An 18,457-nucleotide genomic window follows, 5' to 3' on the forward strand; every position below is an offset into this window, starting at 1 on the left:
GATAGAAATGTCCTCCCCCCTCCCTCCTCCCCACACCCGCGTCTCCAGGCAAAGGAAGTTTTAGGGTCCAAACCTTCCTTCTGTGGCTCTGTGGCCCCCTTTTCAGCCCTAGCTTGTGGTTCTCTCCCATCTCTCATGTCAGGCTGTCTCTTCTCTTTGAGCCCCCCTTCCTCACCATCTCCCAGTCCCACCCCTCAGTAGTGGAATGTTGAGTCCCCTATCTTAAACTTGGTGGTTTCTTACTGAATCTGCATAGTAACTGGATATACAGGAAAAAAGTTTCAGAAATCTAGATCTTCCACCTTTCCTTCTCAAACAAGTTCTTCCAGAAGCCCTTTCATTTGTTTCTGCCCTAAGTCTTCCATCTTTCCAAGGCTATTCCTGGGGAAGGGAAGAGAATACGGGCTTTGGAATCAGAAAACCTGGGTGGAGGCTCACCTTCACCACCACTAACAAAGTCCCTTGGACAAGTCATCTAACGTCTGTGATCCTCCGTTTCTTCAGCCACAAAGTGGGATTGATCAAATGCCTTCACTGTGTTGGAAAGTGTTTTGTCAACGGAAGCCCAGTACAACTGTTTTCTCTCTTCCCCCTCTCTGGGACTGCTCCCTTGGATCGAAGCCCCTGGCCTCTCTTCATTCCTTCTCTTTTCTTTCAGGTCCTTGCCCTTAATTGCCCTCATTCTTTGTCTTCCCTCCCTTCTCATTGTCTTTTCGTTTCATTACTGTCTGTATCTTTTATCCGGAATCCTCCTGAAGCCAGGACAGGAACATGGAGGTTCTTTAAAGAATGGAAACCCAGAGCTGAAGACACCTGAAATAAGGATTCTCACACCATGAGCCAGAGCACATGGACAGTTGTTAGCAACACTGATCTTTCTGCCCATCACCTGAAACACCTCAGTGAAGGCAACTGGCTCTGACCACTAGGCCTCCCTGCCTCCACGCCTGGGACTCCTGCCAGACTCCCTTTCCCTGTCCTTCTCACCCAGTCCCTTCACAACTTGATAGCGACAAGAATTCATTAGGCACCTGCACTATGCACGGTCTGTGCTTTACTGATGAGATGCAAGCATGTAAGACATCTCGTGTCTTTCATGAGCTCCTCCAAGAGCCTGAAATCCAGGGGGTGAATCAAATTTTAGACAATGATGATCTCAGAAACTGGAATTATGTCTGTTAAGCCTACAGTGGCTTCTTCAAATGCCTTGTAACCTTGTAAATGTTTGCAATCCCCCTCTCCTCTCTGAGACTGGTATCCCATCTGTCCCTAGCCGTGGACTTAAAAAACACCCCATGGCCATCCTTCGAGCTCTCACATCTCCAGGGGCTTCGGGCCACTCCGTGGGACAAGTATACTTATGGTTGCCATACTTAGTAAATAATAAAGCCAGGAACAAGACATAGGAAAAATAATGGCTATAACCATGAAACAGAATTACTGAAATCTGGGGATGTGAGAGGAAATTCGTCCTCTGCATAGTCTGCTCTCCCCAAGTAATGCTGTTTCAGCCCCCCCCTCGCCTTTCAAGTGTTTCCCCCCAGCCCTCCCAATCAAAGGGAAGCTATTACCTACTCCAGGCTCTGGGGGCTTTAGGCCAAGGCAGAGGAAGGAAGCTGAGCCCAGTTCCGTCCAAGATGCTGACTTCATCCTCCCCATCAAAGCCAGGAAAAAAACAGCCACACACACACCCAGACACACACGGGGACACCCACGCGAGAGTCCGTGCAAGCCTTTGCCCTCAGTCACAGGGAGCTGACTGGGCATGTGGGAGTCATGCACCGTGCCAGTGTGCCCTGACCCACGAGCAACACTCTCCTGTAACCAGGGGGATCCGATCTGGGGTGCAGACACCTGTGCCCCAACCTAAGGCAGACTGAGGCACATACAGGCTCCTCGGGGTCCCTTTCTCCCATCACCTATGACTAGGCTAAGCTACTCCCTGATGATGAGGTTTGTAGCTGGGTAGCAAGAACTCACTCCCTGTGAAACCTGGTGGGGTTGCCTCACCATGGATACTTACGTGGTGAAAGTCTTTTCAGCCCAGGGTCAGGGCAGGGAGTACAAGGGGATACAATGCCAGAGAAACAGCAGCCGTATGTGGGAGTGTCTGTTGCCCTGTCCTCTGGTATCCGTCTTCTTGTCCCTGCCTGAGGTCAAAGTGCTTTCTTCCCTGAGCCCCCAACTCTCCCTACCTCTGCTCCTGCTCCCCTGAAGCACCCAAACAACATTAGCTCCTTTCAGCTTTCCACCGACTCTACCCCCCTCGTATCTGCCTCCAGCCTCTAGCTCTGTCTCCATCCCTAAACCTCCCCCCTAAATTTCCAGCTTCTCTTCCCTGTCTCTCCTGAACCCCAACTTCCTTCCCAGGTCATATATCTTGGTGCTCAGCCAAGCCCTCACCCAGCCAAGCACCAAGCCTCATCTGCCATTTCTCTAGAATTTGCTGAGGTGGGCGAATGGAAAGGGGGCAGTGATCCAAGCTGAGAACAGGAGGTGGGCTGACCAGAATGGATGGGAGAGGCAGTGCGAGGGCGGGGCAAGCAGAAAAGGTAGGAGATGAAGAGACACGGTGCAGGTGGGAGCAAAGGGACCAGGCAGGAATAGGTGGGAGGGGAGTTTCCTTCACCCCTGCCCCCGCGCCCTGCTACCAGGAGAGAATGGCAGTGGCTGGGGTGGGGCGGGGGGGGGGGAGTGGAGAAAACTAATGCTGGGCAACAGGCAGGTGGGGGAATATCCAAGATCCAAGCTGGAACAAAGTGGCAGCAGGGCAGAGGTGGGAGAGGAGATGCCAGGGAGGGAGGAGGGAGAAAGGCTGGCCAAATGGAAGGGTGTTGGTAGAGAGGAAAATCTAGTGAGAGAGCAGGAGCAACAGGTGGGGAAATGGTGGGGGGAAAGGGGAAATGGCACAAGAGATTGGGGGTGTCAAGTTGGGCAAAAACTAGGGTGGGGAGGAAGAGGAGACATGGGATGGCGTGGGGGGAAGATGTGGGAGGTAGGACCAGGGATGCAGAAGGCAAGATGAAGGTCTTGTGGGACTCAGTGATCCCAGACAGGGAGGGGAGGAGGGGTGGCATTCGATGACGCTGGGAGGGCCTGGCAGGGACTAGAGGGGTGGGAGGACCTGCCCTATCTCCGCTCCCCTCCCTGACCTCATGCTGGTCCTCCCCTTCTCCTCCCCCTGCTCACTGCAGACTCCCTCCTTCTTGCTGTCGCTGCCGAGATCGACGGTCGGTCGGTCGGTCGGTCGGTCGGTCGGTCCGGTCGCAGCTCTGTGAGCCCCTGCTGCAGGGAACAAGCAAGGGGACCTCCAGGGAGCTCGGCGCTGCCAAGGCACGGTAGCTCTGCCCCGTCTGGAGACCTCCCCTCCCAAGGTCAGGGACACAGCAGGTGCAGAAGCGCTGCAGCCGCTTGTTGCCCAGGTAAGGAGCTGAGCTCTGGGGAGAACAAGGGAAGAGCTGGGAGAGGTGGGGACTCTGTCCCACTCCGACACCCCAGGCGAAGGTGTGACAGTAGAGCTCTCAGGAGAGAGAGCCTCGCCAGAGCAGAGACTGTCTGTTGGGGCAGAGGAAAAGAGACTTTGCAGTGGGGACTAGGCTCCCTGTGGAGGGTGTGTGTGTGTGTGTGTGTGTGTGTGTGCGCGCGCGCGCGCGCGCGCGCGCTCGGGATCAGAGATGGGGAAGCCCCGGTTTGGATGGGATCAGGTGGTGGTGGCACCAGGGTGTAGGTGGTTATCAGTGACGTAGGACTCAGAGGTGCCCAGACTGGGGGAAACAAGGGGTTGGAGGCTGAACCGGTGGCCAGCTGGACCTCAGGAGTAAAGTGCTGGTGGGACCCCAAGAGCTCTGGTTGGAGCAGCTGAGCTAGAGCTCCAGGAATGTGCCAGAGGAGTCTCTCAGCATGTGGATTACAGGATCTGGAGGGAGGTCTGGGGGTCTTGAGCCTTTAAGAAACGCTGAAATGAAGCAGAGCCAGGATTCCCAGGTCTGGGAAGGGCACAAAGCCTGCAGAGAGGATCCTAAAACTTACTCTTGGCTGCAAGCTCCGCACCCATGACTCACGGTTCAGCGGGGCTGGGCTGACTAAGAGATGCCTCCAGGGGCACAGGAGCTCCAACGTCCTTCCGTCCCCCTTCTAGGCTCTCCCTGCTTCTGTCCGACTAAACCTCCTCCTGCCCCCTACACGTGACACGCCCTGGGTGGGGCGGGCGGGCCCCTTATCTCGCCTGGAAAGAATTTAATGGCTTGGAAACAACTGGAAATGGAACCAAGAGGAACTACTGGGAAGCAAGTCGGAAACACCGCAGCTGCCAGCTGTTCGCTCCTAGTCCCTGCCCGCTTCCCGCATCCCGCTCCCTCCCCTCTTTATCTCGCTTGCCTCCGCTCCCGTGGAGACCCGGCATCTCAGTTCCTCAAACTTCCTTCCCCCTGCGTCCCGGTCACTCAATGCAGGACCTGAACCCGCCTTCCTGTCTCTCATTGCCCCCTGACTCTTTCCCACTGGGGGTCCGGAAATCCTTTCTCTCACTTTTTCCATTCCTCTGGCCCATTAACTCCCCAGAATAAGGGCCATCTGGATCCCCCTGAACCCCTCCTCCCTGGAGCCCCCGACTCATCTCCCTCCTTCCTCTCATGCTCCTGGAATCCTGCTTTCACTCCTCAGGTGGCGTGAGGGACAGAGGGAGGCAGAGGGGTGGGGCTCAAATCGCCCATCTCTGGAACATCCCTTGTGGAAGCCAGCCCTTCTTCACACCTCTTGGGACCAACAGTCCCTGATGAGCAAAGTGTCAAAGTTGGCCACGACATGAATACCAGGCAAGCTGAGTCATGGCTTGGGACGATGCCCCCATCTGTGCCAGCCCTCCCACCGTGAGGAAGATGCCAAAAGAGTGAAGCCATGTCCCCCCTCCTCACTGCAGAAAGGAGCCCCAGACACAGCAGTAGAGGGGATGATAAGGGGGAAACACAAGAGACACCCAAGTTCTTTGCTTCCCTACTACTGAGAGAAGAGCAGAATTCTTCCAAGAGCTGGAGGTGGAGAGGTGGTGACAGGGCAGGAGTGGGGATGGGGAAGGGGGCTCGGACTGTCAACTGTGGGGGCTACCCCATCCTCTCAGGCCTGCCTCACTGCCTTCAGCTTCTCTCTTTCCTGCTGCAGAGAACCTGTCCCCCCCCCCCCCAGGGGTGTGGGGCACCAGGGACCCTCTGCTTCCCTCTGGAGGAGGGCCTCCCATCAGGTTCCCCTCACTCCAGCTGTGTTCTTTGCCTCACACAGCTGCCCCCTGAGCCAGTGAGACAGCAGCTTTCTTAGGCATCACCCCCTGAATACGTGTGGAGGAGACGTGAAGAGGAGATTGTGCGCGCACACACACCTGTGCACACACTCACCCATGTGTGCCTGCAAAGGTGCAGGTTTATTTGTGTACAAGTGTGTTCATATTTGTATTTGTGGATGAGCGCACACTCGGGTATCTTTGCATGTGTACATGTGTTTGTATGTGCATACACCCCTCGGTCTGCATGGTCTTAGACACAGAGTGACAGGATTTGAGGGTAGGTCAGAGCCCACCTCGTACCCAAGGCTATGCTCCAAGCTGACCAAAGGGCCAAGGGGCCCAGGGAAGGGCAGCTTTCTGCACGCCAGGCCTCTCTTCCTGGGCCTTCTCTTAGTGTGGAAGTGCTCTTTCACTGTTGTCCAGCTTTCCCTCTGGGCTGGTGGCAGAGTGTGATGGCGGGGAGCCCTGAAAACTCCTTTTTCTCAGGCTCAAGAAGTTTAAGAGTAGGAAGCCAGGAAATGTGTGTGTGTGTGTGTGTGTGTGTGTGTTGGTTACTGTCCCTTCCCTCCTTGCTGGTCAGCATTTCCACACTCACCCTGCCCTCCTTCTCTCTCCAGTCTCTGGTCCAGAGAAGCTGGGTGCCCGCCTACACCTCTCCTCACCCCTTCTCCTAAATGGAACGCTCTGTGTCCCTTTGCTGCAGCCCCTGCCCTGGCTCACTCTGAACACCTCTGGTCTTCCTGTGCTGCCCAATCCTTGCTTCGCTGGGTCCCGCAAACAAACAACTGGGTACCAGCACCTAGATCAAGAAACAGGATATTCTTGGCACCCCAGAATTTCCCCACCATACCCCTCCGGTCACTACTCCCCCCCAAAGCACCACACTTCTGCTTCAGATTTTGCCTCCCTCTCTCTGCCCCTTCCCTGATTGCACTCTTGTCTGTCTCTCTCAAAAATAAATAAACCTAAATTTTTTTTTAAAAAAATAGAATTTTACAGCATGTTCTCTTTTGTGCCTGGCTTCTTTTGCTCAATCCCATATTAGTGAGATCCACCCATGTTACTACATATAGTTGTAGTTCTCATTGCTTTATTTTATTCCACTGTACGAATAAACCATGCTTTATTTAATCCATTCTACCGAGGTGAGATATTTGGGTAGTTCCGGGTTTGGGCTATTATGAGTAGTACTGCTCTGGTGGGTATATTCCTGGGGGTGGAATTGATGGATCATAGTGTTCGCATATAGCTCTGGTAGATTTCGTAGATTCTGCTAAATGGTTTTCCAAAGGGCTTGCACTGTCTGGCCCTGCCAGAATCCACACCTGGCCTTCTCTCTAGCCCAGTTTCTGCCTCTGCTGCTGTTTCCCTCCAACTGCCTGTCCCAGACACTGTCCGTGGTCCTAGCCCTGACCTTGGTCCTGTTCATGGTTATGGTCCTGTTCATGGTTATGGTCCTGATGGTAATCCTCAGCTTAAACTGAACTTTTCATTCATTCATATGGTCAATATTTATCGAGCACCTAATATGTCTAGATGCAAGGATACGACAGTCGAGAAAAAATCAGGGCCATGCCTGCCCTCATGGACGTTATAATCTAGTAGGTAAGACTGGGTGTGGGCAAAAAAGTATTAAAATAATCCAACCAATAAATATATGATTATAAATTGTTTTTTATTTTTTTAATGTTTTATTTATTTCTGAGAGAGAAGGAGAGACCACATGAGCAGGGGAGGGTCAGAGAGAGAGGAAGACATAGAATCCGAAACAGGCTCCAGGCTCTGAGCTGGCTGTCAGCACAGAGCCTGAACCCACGAACCGTGAGATCATGACCTGAGCTGAAGTCAGCCGCTCAACTGACTGAGCCACCCAGGCACCCCTAAATTGTTATACATGGTACAAATGGGAGTTAACATGGTGCTTTGATATCACATGTGAGGGGAAACCTGACCTGGGCAAGAAAGTTTCCCTGAGGGAGCAACATGAGATTGAGACATAAGGGTTAAGGAGGCCATGAGGAAAGGGGAGAGGGTTTCACATATACAAAAGTCTGGGAAGGGGGTGAGGGGCATAAGGTCAGTGGGACTGGAATGGAGAGAGGGAAGGAAGCGTTATGTGTGATGAGGTGGGAGAGGTCAACAGGGACCAGATGATTCAGGGCTGTTTGTCACCCTCGAAGGGAATTCAGAAGGGAGACACTGGAGAGATTTTAGCGGGAGTGGGACATCCAAGTTGCCTTTGTGAGATTGTATGGGGCAACGGCGGGGGGTGGGGGGAGGCGGGCAGAGAGACCAGCTAGGAGGCCAATACAGTTGTGAAGCAAAAGATAGGTGGTGGCTTGAATTCTAACAATGTCCAAAGGGAGAGAAGTGAGTAAATTAAAGAGACGTTTATGAGAGGGGTGCCTGGGTGACACAGTCGGTTGAACATTCAACTCTTGATTTTGGCTCGGGTTTTGGCTCTCACCATTCATGAGTTTGAGCCCTGCATCAGGCTCTGCATTGACAATGTGGAATCTGCTTGAGATTCTCTCTCTCATTCTCGTTCTGCCCTTTCCCAGCTCTCTCTGTCTCCCTCTCAAAATAAATAAACATTAAAGAAAACAAAAGGGCAAATATGTCAAAATAGGGTGGTCTTGATGGGGGTTAGTTTCTAGTTGTAAAGCTGGATAAATGGTGGCACTGTGAGCTGTGGTGGAGAACACAATGCAGAAGGGGTTTGGTACAGGAAGGGTGGCCATAGTACAGTTTTAGACATGTTGAATTTGAGGTGCTCAAGAAGAGATGCCAAGCATATAGGCAGTTGGATATATTACTTGGAGTTCAGAGGAGATGACTGGGCTAATTGATATACTGGGGTATAGTTTGGAAATTAAAATCCTGGGCCTGGATGAAAGTACTAGGTGAGTGACTAGAGACATAGATCTTAACTCTGGTTGCTCATTACAATCACCTGGGGAGCTTTTTAAAAATACTGAATAGGGGCACCTGGGTGGCTCAGTTAGTTGTGTATCTGACTTGGGCTCAGGTCATGATCTCGTGGTTTGCGGATTTGAGCCTTGCATTGGGCTCTGTGCTGACAGTTTGGAGCCTGGAGCCTGCTTTGGGTTCCGTGTCTTCCTCTCTCTGCCCCATCCCCTGTTTGCATTCTCTCTCTTTCTCTCTCAAAAATAAATACACATTAAAATTTTTTTTAAAAAATACTGAATAAAATACAGTGTTTCTGTTACTCTGGGCACATTTCAAGTGTTCAAGAGCCACATAGCTTTCCTGGCTACTGTATTGACAGCACAGGTATAGAATGTTTTAAAATGGAAGATGTCGTGAGCCATGTCCAGTGATTTTTGAGACAGGTCAAGTAAGATGAAGACAAATGTTTCTCAGATTCTGTGACATTGAGATCTTTGGGAGGTCTTAGGGAGAGCTGTTTGATAGGTTGAAAGGAGGTGGGGAAGCCAGATGGAAGTGCAAGGGGGCATGCATGGGATTTGGGAAAATGGAAACAGCAAGTAAAGATAAGTCTTTGGACAACTGAGGCCATGAAGTTGGGGAGGGAAATATGTGCTGCCTGGAGGGAGTATGAGATTGAAGAAAATTTTGGTTGTGGTCGTTGTTGTTGTTGTTGTCGTTGTTGTTTTAAGACATAACTTTCAGGGTCTCCTGGGTGGCTCAGTTGGTTGAAGGTCTGACTCTTGATTTCTGCTCAGGTCATGATCTCAGCCATAAGTTCCCACATCAGGTTCCACTCTGGGTGTGGAGCCTGCTTAAGATTCTCTCTCTCCCTCTATTCATGCTCCTCCTCTATTCATGCTCTCTCTCTCTCTCTCTCAAAAAAAGATATAACTTTCACATTGTGAAATGAACAAATCTAAAGTGTATAGCTCAATCAATATTTGAATATGTATACACCTGTTTAATCACCACCCAGATCAAAGTACAAAATATTTCCAGTAATCTTATCCTATCTTCTAATAGTAAAGATCAACTCTGTTTTTGAACCTCATGTAAACAGCATCAGTTACAGTGTTCTCTTTTTATGTCTTGTTTCTTTTGATAGCATTATGTGTGTGACATTGTCCATGCTGTTACATGTAACAAGAGGGTGTTTTCATCGCTGTATAATAGTCCATTGCATGATTGTACCACAATTTGTTTATCCATTATACTATTAATGGACACTTGAATTGTTTCATTTGGCTGATATGGAAAAAATTTCATAGTCTTATACATGTCTATTGGACAATATATGCAGTCATTTCTGTTGGATATTTACTGAAGTGGAATTGTTGGGGTTATAGGCTGTGTGTCTTAGCAGATACTGCCTAATAGTTTTCCAAAGTGGTTGCACAATTTAATTTTTGCTCCTGCTTACAGTAGATGAGAGTTCCATTTGCTTCACATTCTTGCCAGTATCAAGCAACAACCTCTTTAGTTTTAGCCATTCTGATGGCAAATAATGGCAGCTCATTGTGGCTTTAATTTGCATTTCCTTGGTTACTAGTTCTGTTATACACACATATATGTTTATTTTCCATATGTTTATTGGTCCTTTGGATATATTCCTTTATAGAGTATCTACTTAAGTCTTTTGTCAGTTTAAAACACTGGGTTGCCTGTCTTTTGTGTGTTATTTTTTGTTTTGCAGGAGTTTTTAATCTCAGATTTTAATCCCATCTCTCACTCTCAGTATCCATCTGTACCTCTCTCCCTCCCCCGTTACCTCCCCACATTTCTCATATATTTTATTCCAGTCCATGACTTGAATTCTTATTCTCTAAATGGTGTCTCTGGATGACCAGAAGCGATCGACTTCATGAATCCTAATGTATTCATCTCTTTTTTATGGTTAGGTTCTGTGTGAAAACTTTTATGCTTAAATCTTGTGTGGTTAGGTTTTTAAAAATCTTTGCTTACTCTAAGGTCGTAACATTTTTTCCTATTTTTCTTCTATATGATATTGTTCTGAAAAGGTATTGTTTTACCTTTCATAATTAGGTCCCTGAGATTCACTTCAAATTAATTTCTGTTTGTGGCCATAAGGTAGAAATAGATTTTTTTTCCATTTGGATTTTTTCCCATTTATCAGAAAGAGCATCTGTTCTCTTTTTAATCACAGTGTCACCTTTGGCAGGTCACCACATGCAAGTGGGTCTGTATCTGGACACTATTCTGTTCTATCCATTCTTGCACCTTTCTAAGTGCAAGGTTTTTGGTAATGTATGTACTGAGGAAGAAGGATTCCATTAAACAACAGGAGCTATATTAGCGCCTATGAAAGTTGATGGGAAGGACTTAGTGGAGAGTGAGGGATTGAATAAAAGAGAGGGGGGGGGTAATCTTCACCCAAGGAGACAGTGGGAGCTGGGAGCCAGGTGCTTGTGGAAGGATTGGTCTCATACACTCATCCGCTGATCTATTCAACATAAATGTGCTGGGTAGCCCTTGGCTGTCAGACACAGGTGTACAGCAGTGCCAGGACAGACGAGGTCCCCGTTCTGATGGAGTTCCCACTTTAGTGGTGGGAGAAAGATAACAGACAAGTACCCAAAACGAACGGGTGATTCAGGCAGCAGTAAATGCCATGAAGAACATAGGCAGGATACTGTGGCGGAGAGTAATGGAAAACATTCCAACTGGACCCCAGGGAAGGTCTCTGAGATCAAAGACATGTGAGTTAAGATTTGAGCAAGAAGGAGCCAGTCTTGAAGAGCATCCCAGACGGAGAGAACATACAGCTAAAATGTCTTTAGGCTAATGTAAGCTTGTAGAATCTGCGGAACAAACAAAAGACCACTGAGGATGGAACAGTAAAGAAAAAAGAAAAAAGAAAAAAAAAAAAGGATACCCTCTGCCCAAGGAGAGTGTCCCTTAGGTTGAGTTGAATGTGGAGTTTTACATGCATGTGAGTAGGGTAGATTAGTTGTGCGTAGTGGGACTGTGGATGTGTATATTGAGGGATGTAGGGAGCCATCTTCTCTCCTTCTCTGTGAAGCTCCTCACATGTGCCCTCTCTCCCCACAGCCTCCTGAGTGATGCCAGCCCAATGGTTCCTAATCTCCAGACTGGCCTTCCTGGTACTGCTGGGCACAGTCAGAGCAGGCCCTTTCTCTCCACGGTCCAATGTGACACTCCAAGCCCCACGCCCCCCTCCCCAGCCAGGAGGCCACACAGGGGAGCCAAGAGGGGGAAGCCCCTCTTCCCGGCTTTATGAGCACACTGTGGAAGGAGGGGAGAAGCAGGTTGTGTTTACCCACCGCATCAACCTGCCCCCTTCAGCCGGCTGTGGTTGTCCTCCGGGCACGGAGCCCCCTGTCCCTGCTTCAGAGGTGCAGGCCCTGAAGGTCCGGTTAGAGATCCTGGAGGAGCTGGTGAAAGGACTCAAGGAACAGTGCACTGGGTCATGCTGTCCTGCTGCTGCCCAGGCTGGCACAGGTGAGCAGATGATCATGGGAGGGGGCACAAAAAAAAAAAAAAAAGAGGAAGGTGGGGAAGTGGGTCAGGGTTAGGTGGTCATCACTAGTCCATAAAGGACCTTGGTATGAATTAGAAAAAGGCACTCCATCTTCCCTCTTGGGGGTGATGAGTGCAACTCGGGGCACAATGTGGAGTGAGAAGCCACCAGGCTTGATGTCAGCACCTCCCTCCCCTGTCCCCAAGCATATGCTAGGGCCTTGAGAGGCCACATATGTTGACTAGGAGTACCTGGAAACAAAGATGACCTTATGAAATGATCCTGGCCCTGCTGGCCGGGGGAGCACAGCATGGGCTCTGTCTCTCCCCAGAGAGACTGAGACCTGCCTCTCCCTCTTACTCCAGGCCAGACAGACGTTCGTAGCCTCTGCAGTCTCCACGGCGTGTTTGACCTGAGCCGCTGTGCCTGCTCCTGCGAACCAGGCTGGGGTGGGCCCACCTGCTCAGACCCTACAGGCGCCGGGGTGCCCCCATCCTCCCCACCCTCTGTCTCCGGCTCCTGCCCAGACGACTGCAACGATCAGGGTCGCTGCGTCCGCGGGCGCTGCGTGTGCTTCCCTGGCTACAGCGGCCCCAGCTGTGGCTGGCCCTCCTGTCCTGGGGACTGCAACGGCCGCGGGCGCTGCGTGCAGGGCGTGTGCGTGTGCCGGGCAGGCTTCTCCGGCGACGACTGCAGCCTGCGCTCCTGCCCCCGGAGCTGCAGCCAGAGGGGGCGCTGCGAGGACGGGCGCTGCGTGTGCGACCCCGGCTACACGGGCGACGACTGTGGGAAGAGGAGCTGCCCTAGAGGTTGCAGCCAGAGGGGGCGCTGCGAGAACGGTCGCTGCGTGTGCGACCCCGGCTACACCGGCGACGACTGCGGGGTGAGGAGCTGCCCCCGGGGATGCAGCCAGAGGGGGCGCTGCGAGGACGGGCGCTGCGTGTGCGACCCCGGCTACACTGGCGACGACTGCGGCTCGCGGAGCTGCCCGTGGGACTGTGGCGAGGGCGGGCGCTGCGTGGACGGCCGCTGTGTATGCTGGCCCGGGTACGCGGGCGAGGACTGCAGCACCCGGACGTGCCCGCGAGACTGCCGGGGTCGCGGGCGCTGCGAGGACGGCGAATGCATCTGCGACGCAGGCTACAGCGGGGACGACTGCGGAGTGCGCAGCTGCCCAGGCGACTGCCACCAAAGGGGCCGCTGCGAGGACGGCCGCTGCGTGTGCTGGCCGGGGTACACCGGGCCTGACTGCGGCTCACGCGCCTGCCCCCGCGACTGTCGGGGCCGCGGGCGCTGCGAGAACGGCGTATGCGTGTGCAACACCGGCTACAGCGGCGAGGACTGTGGGGTGCGCAGCTGTCCCGGGGACTGTCGCGGCCGGGGCCGTTGCGAGAGTGGTCGCTGCGTGTGCTGGCCGGGGTATACAGGCCGAGACTGCGGCACGCGCGCTTGCCCTGGAGACTGCCGTGGGCGCGGGCGCTGCGTGGACGGCCGCTGCATGTGCAACCCGGGCTTCGCGGGCGAGGACTGCGGGAGCCGTCGGTGCCCTGGGGACTGCCGGGGCCGCGGCCGCTGCGAGGACGGCGTGTGCGTGTGCAACGCGGGCTACGAGGGAGAGGACTGTGGCGTGCGCAGCTGCCCAGGAGGTTGCCACGGCCGCGGCCAGTGCCTGGATGGGCGCTGCGTGTGCGACGATGGCTACTCAGGCGAGGACTGCAGTGTACAGCGGTGCCCCCGAGACTGTAACCAGCACGGCCTGTGCCAGGATGGTGTGTGCACCTGTTGGGAGGGCTATGCAGGCGAGGACTGTGGCCTCCGTACCTGCCCCTCCAACTGCCACCAGCGCGGCCGCTGTGAGGACGGGCGCTGCGTGTGCGACTCGGGCTACACTGGCCCCTCCTGTGCCACCCGCACCTGCCCGGCGGACTGTCGGGGCCGTGGGCGCTGCGTGCAGGGAGTGTGTGTGTGCCATGTGGGCTACAGCGGCGAGGACTGTGGGCAGGAGGAGCCTCCCGCCAGTGCCTGCCCTGGGGGCTGTGGGCCCCGGGAACTGTGCCGTGAGGGCCAGTGTGTATGCGTTGAGGGCTTCCGAGGACCTGACTGCGCCATTCAGACGTGCCCCGGGGACTGCCACGGCAGGGGAGAGTGTCGTGAGGGCAGCTGTGTCTGTCAGGATGGCTATGCAGGGGAGGACTGCGGGGAAGGTGAGCAAGTAGCCTTCTGCAATAGAATGGGTCAGGGACTGGGAACGGGAGCCCATGGGAAGGCCTGAGCCTGAGGCCTAGGAGCTCAGGGACCTAGAGGAAGAGTGAAGGTGGTCAGTTTTGGGGGTTTGGGGTGGGGGCCAGTCATAGGAGCCAGAGAGCCAGTGTCCGCCAGTAGCAGCAGAACCATGGGGTCATGCCTGTAGGCAGGACTTGCTTTCAGATCTCTGATGGGCAGGTTGGGGCTCCTTTACTTGTTTTTGGAGAGATTCTGTGTTCCGAAAGATGAGAGGTGGAAGGTGAAGGAGACTCCAGGGCCTGTTCTGGCATCTGCCAGCTTTGCCCCATCTCCAGAAAGGAGCAGGAACTGGGCTCCATCTTTTGGTGTGACCCTGAGTTGGGGGGGGGCGTGATAGGGGTGAGGGGCTGCTTTAGGCTAACCATCTTCCCATATCTCATTCTCCTGGGCAGAGGTGCCAGCCATCGAGGGCATGAGGATGCATCTTTTGGAGGAGACGACGGTTCGGACAGAGTGGACCCGGGCTCCTGGCACTGTGGATGCCTATGAAATTCAGTTCATTCCCACGGTGAGAGCCCAGCTGCAGGGGCAGATTGAGTGGGCTGGCCTCGAGGGAGGGAGTGCTCACCTCTGGCAGGAAGTTCTAGGTAGTCAGTGGTTGAGTCCAGATGGCTAGGTTCCTGAAGCTGCTCTGAAGGCCTTCTCGTCCTGCCCCACACTGGGTCCAGAAGGCCTCTGCAGCATTAGTTCACTGCTGCTGGTGAGAGTGAGCTCAGTACTTCCTGAGGCTGTCTAGTCTGTTGTTGGTCATCACGGGTAGTTCTTTCTGTTGTTGCTGAGTCTAAATCTATCCCATTCTGACATCCCTCCATTGGCCTTATCTGGGCCTCCACCAGCGTCAGAATGTTGCCTTTGCTTTTCTCACGTCCTCCACCACTGGCTTTCAGGTATTTGGAGATGTCAGCCATCACCACACTCTCATTCTCTTCAGGCCAGACCCACCAGTCTCTTCACCCCTTTTCCCTAAGGCTTTGTTCTCCAAATCCCTCAATTCCTGGGCTCCTTCCTCTAGTGCCTCGTGCTTTTTGCATTTGCCCCCAAAATGCGGGGGCAGGGAGGAGCCCCGTATTTCTGGCTAACTCTGGAGACACTGGCGCTTTTTTTCAGAGTTGATGTATGTTAACTTGCGGTCACAAAACCAGCAGCTGTTTTCGATCAAAAATGTCTTAAAGTAACTTCTATTATAAAAGTCATGTAGGCTCAGTGTAGGAACTTTAGAAAATGTAGATAAACAAGGAAAAAAAGAAAGAAGAAAAGAAAAAGAGAAGGAAGAAAAGATGACATTCAACTATATACACTTTTTTAGCCTAAATATAGGCCTCTGCATGTGGCTCTGTTCAGTGTTATCTTTTTTGGTTTGGGCCAAGCTGTCTAAGCTGTTGCAATAATTTGAGTCTGTGAACTGGTTCCCCCGCCTCCGTGTCATCAGTACGCTGCAAAGCATTCTTTCTCTGTCTCCTTCCAACTCGCTCTTAAAATATTTGGGGGCATCCTAAGGTCAAAGCCTTATGGCCTCTCATTAGAGACCTCCTTTTATGCAGATGGGGCTTTTATGATATGTTTGGCCTCGCAGCTCCGAATTATTTGACATCTCTACCGTCTAAACTCATGTTTTCCTGCATCTTCTCACAAATGCCATGGGTGAGTAGGCCATTTACCCCTAATCTCTGCCTGGCCAGAACTCTGGAAGAATAAATAACTTCCAGGGCCTAAACCCTAGGAAGGGTCTAGGACAGAAGGGACAGTTCAGAGGTGCTGGATGTCATCCCCACCCTAATTGGCCTGGTCATTCTTTTGGGGGGGCTGTTCATTCTAAGTGCTTTTATCATAGTCCCAAGACCAGACCCCTACCATGCTCTGTCACTCCTTACTGTCTGGTAGAATCAGAAGCAGAAATCCCAACTTTGCGGTGCAACCAGTACAGCTTAGATTTTTTCTTCTGTTAAAATTTTTTTGTTGTTGTTTTTTGTTATAAAAATAATTTAATCACAAGACAAGAATTTGGCAACTAAGGGAAAAAAAAACAAATAAGCCTTGGCTCCTTCGCACTAAAACAAGCACTGTTAACATTTTAAAGTGTTTCTTCCACTCTCTTCTTCTGTGTGTGTATTATTTACATAACTCTGATCTTGAGAGGATAGGACTTTTAAAAGAAACAACTTTCTTAAGCAAGTGCAGGGAAAGAAGAATTAAACACTTGAGGTAGAAGGAACTTGCAGGGCAGCATTGTCCTCTGCTCTTAGTAAATACAAACCCATCCTCGGGTGTTTTTGAGAAGTGTTTTCAAGAAGCTTCAGCTCTAGGCTTCCTCCCTCACCATGGGGCCAGGTGAGGTCGAGCTGTCCTGTACCCGGCTCATCTCTGGGTATGAACCTCTGTCACATTCTGGGTTCTCTTTGAGTCAGGGTGTGGAAAATGCCCCGGACACCCCTCTTGGACTCCACATTAGCTTGTGCTACTGGCCCTCAGACTGCTTTCTAAGCTTTCTGCGGCTGGCCCTTGGAATCCTGCCTCTGGCCTTGGCCCACGCTCTCTGTCCATTTCTGTTGGCACAGAGTATTGGTAGCTGGCTGTCCTCGGGCACTGCCATCTTCTTAGAAGCGTATCTCTATCTTATCTCCTCCCTTTTCCAGAAGCACGCTGTCCCAAAGCCCAGCCTCTGCCATTGCTGACAAAGGGACACACCTAATTAATCACTGGAATGATTTTCAGAACACAGAAGAGGAACATTCCTCCTTCTCCATGCATATGTGAATTGCTACTCTGACTCAGTGGTTCTCAAAGCATATTCCCTGGACCTGCAGCATTAGCATCACCTGGGAGGGAGCTTGTTACACATGCAGATGGGCAGACTCCAGCCCCAGATCTACTGAAGTAGGAGCTCTGGGGCTGGAGCCCAGTAACCTGCGCCGTAACAAGCCCTCGGGTTCTGATACACCCCGAGCCTGAGGACCACTAGCTCAAGGAATGTTGCTATTTTGCAAAAGGCTGGTTCCTCTCTGAATGTGAGAGGAAGCATGAAGAAACTGAGGGAGTTGAGCCCTTGAAAAAAAGGAGGGTCTGGCATTCTTTGTCTGGCTGTATTCTGCAGCCTAGAAACTGGGCTATGCCACACTTTCATTGGGACACAAGACCTCATGGCCTTAGAAAAGTTTGTGTTCGGGATCTGGTCTGAAAAGTGGATGATGGTGAGGGAAACTCCAGGGCCCAAGCAGGATGGCTTCCCCCACCTTCTGATGAAGCCTTGAGGTTGGTATCAGAAATAGGGTTAGAAACTTGGCAAGGACAATTGATGAGGCAGCCAAGCTTTCAGCAAGGGATGCTAGCATCTGGCTAGAGAGCCTGTCTCAGACCAGACGAATGAGAGAGGTCAATTAGACTGACAGTGGCACTTTCAGAGGACTATTCCCAAGTTGATCTTAGGAGGGACTAAGAGGTGTGTAAAAGGTTCACGGAGGCAGTCTGAAGGGAGAAGGTGGTCTGAAGAACAAGGTGGCTTGTCTTGCTGGAAGGACCAGATATCATCAGGGAGCACCCAAGGGCCGTGTGTGTGTATGTGTGTGTTGGGTTGAGGGAATAAGGGGAGAGAGGAAGAGTAAGTTCTGGGAAGGATGAGGACTTCACAGGTCTTCAGCTGAAGTCCGTCCAATGGCTTCTAGGCTGGGGTGTCCTAGGCCAAGGTGGGTAGGAGAGGAGCAGGGGCCCTGTGTGCCCAGGAAAGCTTTTCAACCAACAAAACTCTGACAAAGCTTTATTTCATCCTCAACCCAGAAATCTCTACGTGGCTTCTCATCTGGTTTTGTACTCTGGTATTTACTGTGTTGGTTTCCCCACAATTTTCTTGGTTTAGGAGAGTACCTTTAGAAATTTCCAATCCTACTTGGCTGAATGGAGGTGTCCTCATCACGGCCAACATAGCTAAGCAGAACAGAGCGTCCTTATTAGCTGTCCTAGCTAGACGGCCCAGTGAAATTTGGAGCAGTTAGACTACTCACAGATGTCCATTCCTCCTGTCTCCTCGGTGACTGGCATTCCAGGAGACCCTGCCTGGAGCTGGTGTATTTCCTGTGGGGTCACCACAATAATCGTAATGCCTTATGTATGCACTTGGAGGGGGTTGTTCACTCAGAGGCATGTATGACACAAAGATTTGGGTACGGATCTAATCAACCTTAACATGAGCTGAGGACGGGAAATATCTTTCATCATGCCCAGCACGATGCCAGGTACAAAATTGGGAAACATATTTGTAAAACTTTGGGCAGGTGGACTTTGTTTTTGAGTGGCCTACAACCCTGCTCAGGAGAGCAGAGAAGTGCCTAATGGGAAATGTCATGCCAGAGGTCACACCCACATTACCCAGCCAGGGGCAGGTGTCTGTGGGGAGGCTGAGGCTGGGGCAGTTGCTGTAAGGAAGGCGTGAGACTTGTAAGGGTCATCCCTCAGTC

The 18,457-nt window shown here is 51.9% G+C and overlaps 1 protein-coding gene across 1 annotated transcript in view; it reads left to right on the top strand.

Annotated features, from left to right (window-relative positions):
• Positions 1–11,307: 11,307 nt before the first annotated feature.
• The window catches only part of TNXB (tenascin XB), a 47,081-nt gene continuing 39,931 nt past the window's right edge, over positions 11,308–18,457 (top strand). The window contains exons 1-3 of the mRNA XM_039219607.1: positions 11,308–11,707; positions 12,092–13,930; positions 14,402–14,517. Of these exons, the coding sequence (XP_039075538.1) occupies positions 11,308–11,707; positions 12,092–13,930; positions 14,402–14,517 (2,355 nt within the window). The remainder of the gene's footprint in view (positions 11,708–12,091; positions 13,931–14,401; positions 14,518–18,457) is intronic.

The sequence above is a fragment of the Hyaena hyaena genome, unplaced genomic scaffold, assembly GCF_003009895.1.
Source record: "Hyaena hyaena isolate Hyena2069 unplaced genomic scaffold, ASM300989v1 scaffold_830, whole genome shotgun sequence".
Taxonomy (NCBI): domain Eukaryota; kingdom Metazoa; phylum Chordata; class Mammalia; order Carnivora; family Hyaenidae; genus Hyaena; species Hyaena hyaena.